Source organism: Schizosaccharomyces octosporus, assembly GCF_000150505.1.
Source record: "Schizosaccharomyces octosporus yFS286 unplaced genomic scaffold supercont6.2, whole genome shotgun sequence".
NCBI classification, from domain to species: domain Eukaryota; kingdom Fungi; phylum Ascomycota; class Schizosaccharomycetes; order Schizosaccharomycetales; family Schizosaccharomycetaceae; genus Schizosaccharomyces; species Schizosaccharomyces octosporus.
This window is the reverse complement of record NW_013185620.1, coordinates 2,198,261-2,211,163: the sequence shown is the minus strand read 5'-3', so window position 1 is coordinate 2,211,163 and position 12,903 is coordinate 2,198,261. Positions and strand designations below refer to the sequence as shown.

Here is a 12,903-nt window from a genome sequence, read left to right as displayed (position 1 = left end):
GAGATCTATCTAGCAGTTTGTAGTAAAAGCATATGCATACATATGTTATTACTTTCAATAATACATGGCAAAAAATAAAATGTTCTAATGCTACAATATACTTATAACATTCCCATCTTGTACATCCAGTTTATATTCCATATTGCTTTATTTTCCCCTCTAAACCTAATAGCAGTTGCATTCATTTTCCATAACTAAAATCTGGCTTGACGTTTAATTTGCTCTGTAGCCCAACGAGAAATATCCTTGGTTTGTTGAGTACAGAATTTCGTTTTTCCAGAATTTAGCAACTCCGTTATCCAATCTGCTGCGAAATATTCCTTCAACTGACCACCGGAAAATGATTCAGCCAAATCACCCAACAGGCCTAATGCAGCACGTGTTAAGGATTCAGTACGCTCGCGATCTTTGGTAATCATATGCAACAAAGCGAACATGCTATGTATATAAGGCTGGATTAAATCTAAACGGTTATCAGTGCGAACAGCTTGGGTTATACCAACGAAGGCCTCTACGATTCCTAAACGTAAAGCATCCACATAATCAATCATGCTAAAGCTAGCTCCAGGAGGTGCCTGAACGGACGACGCTTGTTGTAACAGTACCATTACGGCTTCAAGGTAAGTTTCGAAAGCAGCACCGATTGCTAGTGCAATGTCACTGAAGCAAGAAAGAATAGCAGGCTTGACATTACGATCTAATACGGAGCTTTGTAAATCCTGAACCAAGATAGTCATAAATTCATTACAATATGGTAGAATTTTCGCGTTAAGAGCACGAGCCAAGTCGCCAACCAATCCAACAGCAACGGAGCACAGTTGATATTCTTGTTCATTGCTTAAAGCAACAGATAAATAAGGAGCGAAAGAAGAGACATATACCTCAAATTGTTCCTCTAAAGAATTCATCATAGCACCAACGGCTAACAGCACATCCTCATGCACTACCGACTGTTTAGGTGCAGTTTGCATAGTTTGTAATAATAAAGTCATGATTTGATCTGATGTTGATCTAATATCAGGTCCAAAACGACGAATTATGCTGGTAAGAACGTTACAAAGATTAGATTGAAGCTCATCATGATTAGCACGTTCTTCAATGTCCAAAATCTGGTTCTGCACTTGTATGGAAATTTCCAGGCGAGACATTGTTACCGTCAATACATTGGCTATAATTGGCAAAGCTGTGTCAGAACTGAATGTAATAACTGTGCTTAAAGTTTCGTATCCCGAGGTCCGGGAATTGCTTTCATTTCCTTTTTGATCAGTGACATGAAGTAAAGCTGCAATAATAGCTTCATAAAAAGGCGTCATTAAAGACATATGATGACTATCCTCAGGAGCGAAATGGCAAACTAAATTCATAAAAGCCCAACAGCAATTAGCGACAATACGGGGACTGTCAGTAAGACCAGTTAAAAGGGCAGTAACAAGCTCTGGAAGATGGATTTCGGGGTTTATAGCTTCAGCAACGAAATTGGAAATCTGTCCCAGAGCCCAAGCAGTGGTATCTTTTACAAAAATCACAGGATCTTTCATCATGTGGATGAGGACAGGTAAAGCCTGATTAACCAAAGGAGTAAGCATGGCTACATTAGGGCCTTCAAGGACTGAACCAAACGCCATCACAGCCGCCTCACGTTGGTGCCAGTCAGGGGACTGAATGTTTTGTTCAACAAAAGCGAGAACAGGATTCACGATAAGATCACCAATCACCTGAGCAAAAAGTTGCAAGCAAGTGGCAGCAGCCATGGAGATATTCCAGTCGTCTTCGTCCGCGTCTTCGTCTTGCTTGCAAAGAAGTTCAAGCAAAACCGGTAAAATATCAGCTCCTCCTGCTCTAGCAAACTCATGATTTTCTCTCGAGGGTTCTTCATTAAGTTCCTGAGCCTCTTGAACTTCAAGATTAACTTCAATTTCTTCTTCACAAACTGTACTCCAAAACTCAACAGCTTGCAAAGAAACTTGTTCATTGGGGTTATACATTCCTTGAGTTGTGAGAGCAAAAAGAGCCTTTTCCATGTAAAATGGCATTAAATCATAGTAAAGATGCATGATTTTGACCAAGCATCCAAAAGCGGCGGTTTGAACGGGAGCTTCAGGACTTTGAGTGGCCTCGCAAACGACTTGCATTATATAGTTCCGTTCAGCTTCATTATTGAAATTATCACGAACAAATTCAAGGGAATCATATAAAGCACCTAAAGCAGCTAAGCGAACGACGACGTCTGGCTCTTCCTTACGAGCACCAGCAACCACTGCAGTTAAAATAGCATTCGATTGTGTGGACAAAATTTCGGAAGGGACTGCTTCACAAATATAACCAATGGTTTGTAAAGAATGTTGTTTGAGAGAGGACGGTTGACCATCTCCGACATTGGCAACCAATGTAACCATCAAATCGGGCCATTGATTGAGTGCTAATTCAAAAGCTGCAATAGCTGCAACTAACTGAGCAGCAGATTGACCAGCCTGATGTTCTTGAGAAGCTAATGTCTGTAACGCACCAATTTTTACTTGGTGCTTTACTTCGATGGGTAGAGATTGCCATAATTGTTCATATTCTACTTTGCGAGCAGCATCTCGTGCGGTTATTGAGTTTTTAAGAGCCAAACCAGCGGCCATACGAATGTAGGAGGCAGAACTCTCATTAGCCAGTTCCTGAGTGAGCAAAAGCATGTACTGAGCAAAGTCAGTACGGGCAGCATTTTCTAACTGCTTTTCCGCATTTAAACGCACATTTGCATCTGGCGAGAGTGTTTGAGCCAAAAACTCTCCCGCATTCATTTTTAAAATCCTATAATGGCCTTATGTCTATGAAGTATGAAGTTTACGCTTCCAAATGTCAACCTTCAACTTTCCAGTTCCTTTTTGGTTTATAACCGTAAAACAATCAGATTACTTATATCGTTGAAAGAATCTTCTGATTAACAGAAATTAACTTTCCTTCTTTCTGCAAGAAAAGGTTATTTGCGAAAACCTACTAATGTGGATGGTAGAGGAGAAGTGTTTACTATACCGCTACGTGTTTGACAATACTCCAGTCAAACCACACTTTCCGTTTGTAGAATCAAAACATGAAGTACTTAAAACTAACTAATCTGTTTATTTTGTTCATGGACCAACTTGCTCAAATAAATGTTTCAAATTGCTCAACTGTTGATTCATTTACGAAACCCAAAAATTTGTAAATATAGATGATACCTTATTTATATAAGCGTATAATTTTATGTTACATGTACAAAAAAGTTTTATGTACAACCTACAGTTTAGTAACGTATCAAGGATAAACGATCAGCTTGCTACTTTAGTATTCTGCAAAAAGTCTACGAAATCTTACAAACTAAAAAATCTGTTACAAACTTTTTATTTTTTTATACTAACATTATTAGAGACACGATATTCCAGTTCCATAAACGCAGTATTGATCGCTGTTTTCACCTAATTATATAGTCAGTAAAAGGAAAAGATAAAAATTATAATTAGACACAACAATAATAACATACATCTTTGTAACTGACTATAATGCGATTGCAAGAATCTTCTAAAAGTAGTTTTTCCTCTATTCCGGCATCCAGCTATTTTTGTCAGTAATACTGCTTAAGCTAAGTAAGATATTCCACTTACCTTGTTCAGACATTGCAGAAGATGCGACAGATCAATGTTACGTTCGATCAGTTTGGACGCATCAAGCAACTGAGACTTTATAGGGTGCCCATCTCCTCTGGAATATTGCTTAACACGAAACATGTATTTTCTGAACAAGCGAATGATCCAAAATCGCCCGCATGGAGACCAGTCTGGATCTTCCAGAAATTCAGGCCGATCATCAAGGAATTCAAATTTTAAAAGTACTCTCAATAATCGATCGTTTTCTACTTGCTCAGCTAGATGTGACTGATAAACATCTTGCATTCTATAATTTGTTAGCTCTTTGAAACGAAAAAAATAAAAACAATTCGTACAGAGTACTGTTCTCATAATTTGTAATGATATAAGGTATGACAGATGGTAATACATGGTCAATTCGGATACTCTCATCCAGTAGTAAACTTTTTATCAGTTCAAGGAAAGATGATTGAATGTCATATCGGAAACCAAGGTTTGCTATATGATCTCTTGCTGTTGCAATTGATATATTCTCAATGCCAGATGCCAAAGATAATAGCAAAAGACCAAGGTTTCGACAATCCTCCATCTGAAGGTTTTCTAATGAAGTGTTCGGATACTCCGATATCACATCAAAAATGCCTAAACCGAACAATGCCACTCGTAATTTTCCCACCATCAACACATTTTTGGCTGTGATCATTTTCGCTGCCATGCCAGCAGAATGAATGGTATGCAAAGCCCCGATCAATTGACTGGCAATTGTCCAAAGCACTTTTTCAGTACTTAACAATGGCTTTGAGAAATAATAAGATGCAGCCTTCTTACGGAAGACCGGAGAAGAAAAAAACAAGTCATAAAGCGAAGGACAAGAAGGAGTATACTCGTAAACGAATACGACAGCTAGTAGTGTTAGTGAAAAGAAAGAAAGAATAAGAAGAAACTTACAAGGTTGTCCAAAAGCATGAGTTGTAAATGCTTCTTTGATACTCATTATGTACGGAGAACGAATCTTTGTCCACGGTACTACATTTGTGATATTTTTATCACGTAACAATTGGAAATTTTGCAATTGAACAAATATATATGGTTGTCCATTATCTCCATCGATTACTTTGTAAGTACTGGTCGAATATCCCAAAACAGGAAGCGAAGTAGTTATGGTACGTCGAGGGGTCAAACTATGATAATTCAGAATATGAGTTGGTAACTTCGATGAACTTGAGAAAAGAAAATTCTCTCTTGAAAGATGTAAAAGCCATCCTTCGAAATCATCGGCAAGAAAAGTCTCGACTTTTTTCTTTTCTGAATCATTCATGGTATGAAGAAAAGGCGGAAACTTAGCTACGATATGACGATCTAATTCAACCCCTTGAACCTGCTCGGATCCGGTGATAGATGGACTCAAATAATTAGTAGGCTGCACTTGAGAAGGAAAAGGTAGTAAGCCGGGTGACGGCGAGGAAATGGCGGGGACAGCTCCTTTTGTCGAAGTAAACGATGGTGCGTTCACAGAAGGGTATGAAGGAGTAGTAGAACGATCTTTAAGAGGTACCGAAGTAGCCTTGGGGGAAAAAGGCAAAGCGTTACGAGCCAAATATGATTTTCCTGAGGAATCTACGGTAGCCCGAGAGCTAGACGGAGTCAGTGAAATTGTCTTGGGAGGACTATTCACACGACTAGTAGCAACACCATTTTTCCCAGATGATAAAGCAGAAGAATAGGCTATAAGTGTAAGCATAAGAAGTATATTTGTATGAACATACATTTTGTTTTCGTCAATGGAGTAATTTCTTTTTGGCGATTCGATAGTGAAGGAGAGTCTGTGGGCTTGATGACCAAGGATGGAGTGAAAGATGGAGAATTGACGCTGAGTCGACTGGAAGAAGTAACTGAAGAAACAGGTATTTGTTCGGCTTTTCGTGAAGCCTTCCAATCTTCACTCGGTAATGGGTTCTATAATAAAGTAATTAGCATGCCAAGGTATTTTACATCTTAGAAAATTAAGCAAAAGCTAGTCTGATAGCTCGCCAACTTTTCAGTCTATATATATACACCATACCTGCATTTTGTGCTGAAAAATGCATCCTTTATCAATATAAGGGCATCTTCCGTGAATCATTTCATTCCTACAAGGAATGTTGGTGGAGAAAATGGACGAATCTGAAAATGTTGTTAGCGATAATGGCTCTCGATGAATATGTACTAGAAAGGCTCATAACAAAACTTATAATCTAAAGTATGCGCCTGTTTTCTTGCAAGCAAATATCCTTACGTTTTTCCTCCATTTTTCCTTACATAGTTTTATTTACTGTGGTGGTGCTTTAAAGGTCGGATATTCCCAATACACAAATGATGAAATAAGATGCATGCAAAAGTTTGCTAGACTATACGAGGATTAAGAAGAGGATATCCAACTTATTACGATGGAATAACTTTTGAATTTACTTTACATAATTATTTTATTTATCCTAGGTGTTATTGCAAAGGTGAGTAACCCAAAAAACGGAAATGCGAATAGAATCCATGAAATGTTATCAAAAGTTCTTATAACGCTTTTTGACTATCTCTTTTATATACGAAGATTGGATTGAGGCGAAAGGCGTTTGTGGTTTTGCACCGTGAACAGTACATTCAATAAAAGCAGCTTAGCTTGGCTTTCCACTTAGCTTGATAATGGGTTGAAGCACTTTTGAGTTACTCCGAGTTATTCCACAATGACTACAAAATCCTGCGGTTGTATGCCCTGCGTATTTTTTTATGATTTACTCAGCTCGTGGTTGCACACAGACGAAATGTTCAGCAAAACTTCAACCTTACACTTATCGGCTTGTGCCATTATTCATCTGAATTGCGATATACATTCCTGCAAAAGCCAGAAAAGCCAATACTCTTTACCGTGACACTCTGAACAAGAGATCATCAGTCTACTCGCGTCTATTTCATGTATATTATTATTTTAAATGATTCAATTATCCTTGAGCTTTAAGGAGAATATATACATTGCTCTACTATAACCTCGTGAAATAGATTAGCAAGCTATAAGACTGATGTAGTGTGTCTTCTTACGGTCAAACCGACGGATAAAGAAACAAAAAGAAAGAAATAATCCATTATAAAGTTTTTGTTTCTTTATATTATGAATCTTTTCCGGGATGCTTCTACTCACTCCGTCTAGCGCTTCCACGGATACATGCACGTCGAAAAGTTATTTTGGATATACGTTTTCTTAATGCTTACAGATTTTTGTGCTTACTTGTGAAGCTGTATATGAATTATTTATCTGAAAACTACATCTCCGGTGCCAGAAAGTTTGACTGAAAGCATTTCTGGATGATGGCGTCCACCGGCATTCTGCTGCGCCGGTAGTCTGCGCAGTGAAGTTCCTCATGTTTTATATACGTGAAGATGATTATGCATTAAGGAAAACCTTTCTAATGAAAATTTCTTTTTTTAATCGTTGTTAAGATTGCATAAGTCGTTTCCTGATCAATTAGAGTTATAATCTTGGACTTCGTGATTAGCATTGTGAAGAAAAGAGCTTTAGTGATTCGGGCTTACTATTTGCTTACTTTTCTTTTAAAGTTGAAAATAATTATTTGTTAATTAAGTGAAAACTTCTTTCGGAGCTTTGGAGGCACTAATGATGGATATATCCTTGCCGGTTAGATCAACCCCCGAAACTTTTAGTGAAGTCTCAGATCTGGAGGTTGGTATTCGTACTTCTACTGATAATGATCATAGTTTAGACAAGAAGAAGGATTATGTTATTACCAACATTGCAGAGTTTGCTTCCACGAGTCATCCTGCTCATCCAAGAAACTGGCCTTGGTGGAAGCGGTGGCTGATTATGATGGTATATTGTGCTTTGCAGATATATGTTATATGGACTAGTAATGCCTATGGAAGTATATCTACTTCTGTTCAAGATTATTTTCATGTTTCCGCACAAGTGTCTACTTTAAATCTTAGCATGAACATCTTGGGCAGTGGATTAGGCCCAATGTTTCTGGGTCCTTTGTCTGATATTAATGGTAGAAAACCTGTTTATTTTTGTTCGATTTTTCTGTATGTTATATTCAATATTTCTTGTGCGCTTCCAAAAAATGTTGTTCAAATGGTTATTTCCCACTTCATTACAGGTCTGACTGGAAGTACAGCCTTGACTAACGTTGCCGGTGGGATCCCAGATATATTTTCTGAAAATAAATCAGGTATGCCCATGTCTCTATTTGTTTGGGCCTGTGCGGGTGGTGGTATTGGTGCTCCAATTGGTACGGGAGTTGATTCAAATCCTAAATTTGGCTGGCGCTGGCTGTACTATATCAACATCATTGTTGGTGGTTTTTTTTTGGTTTTAATCCTTCTTATTCCAGAAACTTTACCTATGAAGGTTATATCTAGATACGAATTAGCCGAAGGCCGAATTATCGAAGCTCTTCCCAAGGTTAAGACAAGTGAAGTTTTTCAAAAAATGAAATTTATCAGTACTATGGGGTTTCGAATGATGTTTACAGAACCCATAATCATTACTATGGGTCTTTACAACTTCTATGCTTATGGTATAAGTTATTTCTTTCTTGCAGCTATTTGGCCTGTTTTTAATTTGAATTACAAAATGTCTTCAATGAGTGCCAGCTGTACATATCTTGCTGGTTTCGTGGCTTATTCCCTTTTGTTTTGTTATCAACCTATCCAAGACCGGATTTTTCGAAGAAGCAAAAAAGGTAACAATGGAGTCGTCGTTCCTGAGGCTCGTTTTACGAGTGCTTTAGGCTTTACGTTGCTGTTTCCAGCTGGTATGTTTTTGTTTGCTTTCACTTGTAATCCTCCCTTTCATTGGATGGTCCCGATTGTAGGTCTTGCCATGTCCAGTATAGCCAATTCACATAATTGGTCGTCTATCTTAAATTATTTAACTGATTGCTATCCTATGATTTCAGCATCTGCAGTAGCTGCTTTTACCCTTCCTTCGTTTGTTGGTGCTGCTATATTCGCCCATGTTAGTATTATAATGTTTGATAAAATGTCTACAAAGTGGGCTGTTGCTACTATGGCTTTCATAAGCATTTCTATTCCTTTTATAATTTATTCTTTCTACTTTTTTGGTGAAAAAATTCGCGTTCGCAGTGCCTTGACGGGAACAAAAGCCATTAAATATTTGCCAATTTCTGATTGAGCAAAGGCTATTTTTAATAAAATTTTTTCGGCTTTTTTCATGGCCTATATTACTTCTTTCTAATTTTAATAATTTAATATTTAAATACCCTCTACGATGGTAATTTACATTACTATATGAGAGATGTAAACTTGGAATGCAGTATTACTACAATTACGAATTTCAATAATCTGCTTGAAATATGTGTTCGAATTTTTACTTGGGATACGATAGCATTTCCAGAAAATCGTTTATTATTACGCCTGTTTGGCCAAACACATCAATCAAGTGATTATTACTTTACACAGTCGGCTCTAATTATTCGAAAATTTTACTTTTTGTTAAAGAATAATAGTAATTAGTTCTTCCATTATTGTATCTCTCATAGTATTTTGTTTAGTTTGCACTCGTTCTTTTGTTTACCATATATAACATTTGAAATTAACATCAATGCTGTTCTCAACAACATTTCTATTAAGTTATTAAAAACCTGCTTTGACAAACGATGCATATCGTAAAGAAACTAGGCGTTACTGAATTTATAAAGAGGGTAGCTTATTTTATCATTGAAATGTAACTTACAAAAATTAAAAAACAAGCTAGAACTTTCATTAAAAAGAAAAAAGCGAGTTGATAAGCTAACAATAAGGATAAGTATGCAGAGTTGTAAGTGATGAACACTAAGATTGAAAGGTTGTCATCTTAAAATCAGACGGTAAGTAATCTTTACTTGTGGAATATTAGAAATGAGAGTTAAGGTAAATATCTTCTTATGAAAAAAGGTACATAATGTACTTTAGAGGTTCTTTTTAGCAACTTCGGAGTTGGCAGTTTGGGCAGGGCTCAGTTTCTCACCATGAGCACGACGACGAATAGCATCCATCATTTTGAAAACCCAGAAAAGATTTAAGCAATTCAAAGACATGCTGTTTGAGTTAATAAAGCGATCAGTCTAGTATACTTACTTTGCAGCTAAGTAAAACAAGCTAAGGCCGCGAGGAATTTCAGTTACACGGCGAATAATTTCCACTTAAATTAGGTTAGTATTCTGTTATACAAAGGTAATAAGTGACATACTTGAGGTGCTATAAGCAGAGTACCAACCCCAAACGATACGAACGAAGAAAAAGGTAAGGATAAGAAGAATACCATTAAGAATTTGGAATTTGGATCCTGTTTTGTTCGTCTTATCCAAAAAGTAATGAATGTTTAAGAAAGGGGTACTTAATTCCCAAGACAAGTAAGTTGGACCATAGTACATGAGGTATGGGGACTGTGGATATTAGCAAAAAAGTACAAAAAACAAAAAAATAGAGATATATTTCTTACATAGCTGAATGTTACCACGAACAATGCAGCAACCGCATGAACGACAAATCCCAAGCCGGTAATTTTAGCGTAACGAACAGTAATATACAAATCCCAGAGAAAGTAACCATCTGCCAAAGCATATATATCACCTGCATAGACGGAATACCCAAAGAGTTTGTCATTGAAGTTATTCACTTCTCTCAGGATGAGATAGCCTAGAGAAATGAGAAGGACACTCTGAACAGAACTAACAACGTGAGAATCCCAGTTCAGCTTGGTACGCCTGGACAAGTGCTTGTAATGTCTGCTCAGTTTGTTGGATATCCAAGGAGAAAGAAGATTGATAAACTGATAAAACAAAGCACTGAGAATGACTACGTGAATATGCCTGGGTAATTTATAAAGCCCAAGTTTTTCACAATAAGGAGTTACCAAATTCTCTAAAAACAGAGGTCCACGAGGAAATAATCCATCATTGGATGCTGTAGAATTCATTTCGTATGTGGTTTTATATTGCCAGCGTCTATTTACTTCTCTTCTAAAACGAATGAAATTCAAACGTAAGCTTGGAGAAAAAATGGAATTCTTCTCCTTAAACTATTTTTTACTTGTAATGTTATCGTCTAAGCAATTTTAATTGCTTCTTGTTGCACGAAGGTGATGGTAGAAAGTGAATACTTCAATTACACAAACTGCGTCTCAATGGCAATTGTCTGTTTAAAAAATCAAAACAGATCGGAGTGTTGATACTTTTACAAAGAATTTCAAAGGATAAAAAAAAAATTATAAAGATGTATTCAGGTAGGAAATTGTATCGAATATTGATCATGAGTTGGTATCTACGAACAGTCCAAGTCTAAGTCGAATGATTTTCTTCTAGCGTGAGAAACAGTTCATTCCTGATTTAGCTTTATAAATTTAATTATGAGTTTAAAAAATAAAGTAAAAAATTTCGAGTACTGAATGTTATATCGGTATAGGATAATTAATTTGTGCTATCTTGATTACGAAGTCTATATTAGTATAGAGAATCAATAATATGTCAAACTTCCTGTCAATATCATCAAAAAAGTAATATGCCGTGCATAACATTGTATCACATCGAACTCTTATAAACAAACAGAGTAACAAGGTCAATTGATTTGTCACAAAGAACATGCGTAAAAGAAAAAGAGTTTCTTACAAAAGCTGGACATATCTTGTTCGCCTGGTTTCGTTTAGTATTTAAAAAAAAATTAAATTGTTGGAATAATATTAGAAGCCCGATCTTTTTGGTTTTGGCTTATACATTCTGCAATCCACGTAATATTCTGCGTTCATTAGTAAAAGATGCTTTGAATAACCCTCATCAAGTATCAGACATACTCGTATTTCTTGCTCTCTTAATTTTAAGAAGCTGTAGACAATTCCATAATGGAACTAAGAAAATAGTAAGTACAACGAACAACGTGCTAATAATGAAAGTATTACCTGTTGTAAGAATGCAAGCTTGTTAAGCTCAACCTCTGTTTCGAAAAAGCAATCATCAAGAGATTTCTGAGATACTTGATCGAAGAAGGAACTGTACTCCTTCACTAAGCTACAAGCATTCTCTACATCTCCAACATTCTCTGCTTTAGCCAGCATTGAAGTGCCAAATGGAAACAAGCGTCCAAATGAAGGATACATGTTATTCCTTTCTTCTTTGCTTAAATCAGTACCGAAAGAGTTAATTGTAATCTTTAAACGCGTTAGATAACTGAGCCCACTTTACTATGAGAAACTTACCGTTATAGCACGTCGGTCGGCCTCAAATTCGAGGATACGAGACATTGTTTCAAAAGTTCCAGATCCAATTTTTTGACAAAATTCATAAAAGTCTTCTAAATAAGCTTTGTACAATGTGTTTCGGATAATTTCAATATGTTTCTCATCCAAATCATCAGCAGACAGGCAATCCTTGAAGTAAGGTGCAAGTGGACTTTCAACTAAAACAACGCTGTATAGATCTTCCACATTTGTAGCTACACACAAAGCAGGGAGAGTTTCAAACCAACCTAGTGGATGGCAGCGCTCCAAAAGATCATGAGTATCCTGGCCGTTCGCGGTACCGGTTACTAGGAGCATCACATTGTCAATCATATAAGCATAAGTTATAAAGTCCATAAATTTTGATAATTGCTCATCAGCTTGACGTTTAATCATATCGAACTCGTCGATTAATTTGTCAGTAGCCTTCGAGGCAATGATACTGCTAGTCAATTTTTGTTGATTAGCAAGAAAACCGCCATAATCTGTTGATGAAAGCTGTAAACGCAAATCATCCAGCGATTCGCATTGAGATAAATTCCCATATGTATGTTCTGAAAGCAAAGCGGACTTAAATCCTCGTACTAAAGCCTCAATATAGCCGCTGTTTGTACTAGCAAATGAATTAGTAAACTTTATAGACATTACACATACTTAAAACTAAGAGCATCCATTTTACAAGATATAACTTTGAGTCTTTCAGTTTATAGGTTAAGTCAAACAACAATTTGGCCAGACGACACAACAGCGTAGTATAAAAACCTTTCAAAGAAAGAAAAAATAAATTAGTATTCACTTGATGATTAGGAATAAAAAAATTAGAGAGTGATGTAGAATTAAGTTGGTGTATATTCGTCAACTGTGGTAGGTAAGGACGATGAATCTCTGAAACATCTAATGGCTTCTGCTTGAACATAGTACAGCATCCATGGTTGAAAAACGGTAAGTAATATTTCAAATGAACTGATAAATAGAAGAAATTACTTTACATGGAATGGTTAGTTGTGATTCATGCTACCTTGAAAATATGAAATTACA

The 12,903-nt window shown here is 36.6% G+C and overlaps 5 protein-coding genes across 5 annotated transcripts; 1 reads left to right on the top strand and 4 right to left on the bottom strand.

Moving 5' to 3' along the window:
* Window positions 1-52: 52 nt before the first annotated feature.
* SOCG_00422 (karyopherin Kap95) lies at window positions 53-3,034 on the bottom strand. The gene has a single exon (XM_013162842.1). The coding sequence runs from the start codon at window positions 2,784-2,786 to the stop codon at window positions 195-197; it is 2,592 nt and encodes an 863-aa protein (XP_013018296.1). The 5' UTR covers window positions 2,787-3,034; the 3' UTR covers window positions 53-194.
* A 316-nt stretch (window positions 3,035-3,350) lies between these two features.
* Window positions 3,351-5,982, bottom strand: SOCG_00421 (poly(A)-specific ribonuclease complex subunit Pan3). The gene is made up of 8 exons (XM_013162841.1): window positions 5,884-5,982; window positions 5,671-5,771; window positions 5,375-5,564; window positions 4,557-5,333; window positions 3,965-4,511; window positions 3,627-3,915; window positions 3,506-3,577; window positions 3,351-3,440 (listed from the first exon to the last, which is right to left on the bottom strand). The coding sequence occupies exons 1-8, from the start codon at window positions 5,894-5,896 to the stop codon at window positions 3,366-3,368; spliced, it is 2,064 nt and encodes a 687-aa protein (XP_013018295.1). The 5' UTR covers window positions 5,897-5,982; the 3' UTR covers window positions 3,351-3,365.
* Window positions 5,815-9,184, top strand: SOCG_00420 (high-affinity import carrier for pyridoxine). Its single transcript, XM_013162840.1, has one exon. The coding sequence runs from the start codon at window positions 7,252-7,254 to the stop codon at window positions 8,785-8,787; it is 1,536 nt and encodes a 511-aa protein (XP_013018294.1). The 5' UTR covers window positions 5,815-7,251; the 3' UTR covers window positions 8,788-9,184.
* On the bottom strand, window positions 9,039-10,909 carry SOCG_00419 (DUF887 family protein). Its single transcript, XM_013162839.1, has 4 exons — window positions 10,096-10,909; window positions 9,844-10,039; window positions 9,732-9,795; window positions 9,039-9,692 (listed from the first exon to the last, which is right to left on the bottom strand). The coding sequence occupies exons 1-4, from the start codon at window positions 10,570-10,572 to the stop codon at window positions 9,563-9,565; spliced, it is 867 nt and encodes a 288-aa protein (XP_013018293.1). The 5' UTR covers window positions 10,573-10,909; the 3' UTR covers window positions 9,039-9,562.
* Window positions 10,910-11,028: 119 nt separating this feature from the next.
* On the bottom strand, window positions 11,029-12,902 carry SOCG_00418 (V-type ATPase V0 subunit D). Its single transcript, XM_013162838.1, has 5 exons — window positions 12,520-12,902; window positions 11,845-12,478; window positions 11,548-11,796; window positions 11,443-11,496; window positions 11,029-11,387 (listed from the first exon to the last, which is right to left on the bottom strand). Exons 1-5 carry the CDS (start codon window positions 12,537-12,539, stop codon window positions 11,313-11,315), a joined length of 1,032 nt encoding a protein of 343 aa, XP_013018292.1. The 5' UTR covers window positions 12,540-12,902; the 3' UTR covers window positions 11,029-11,312.
* Window position 12,903: the final 1 nt, after the last annotated feature.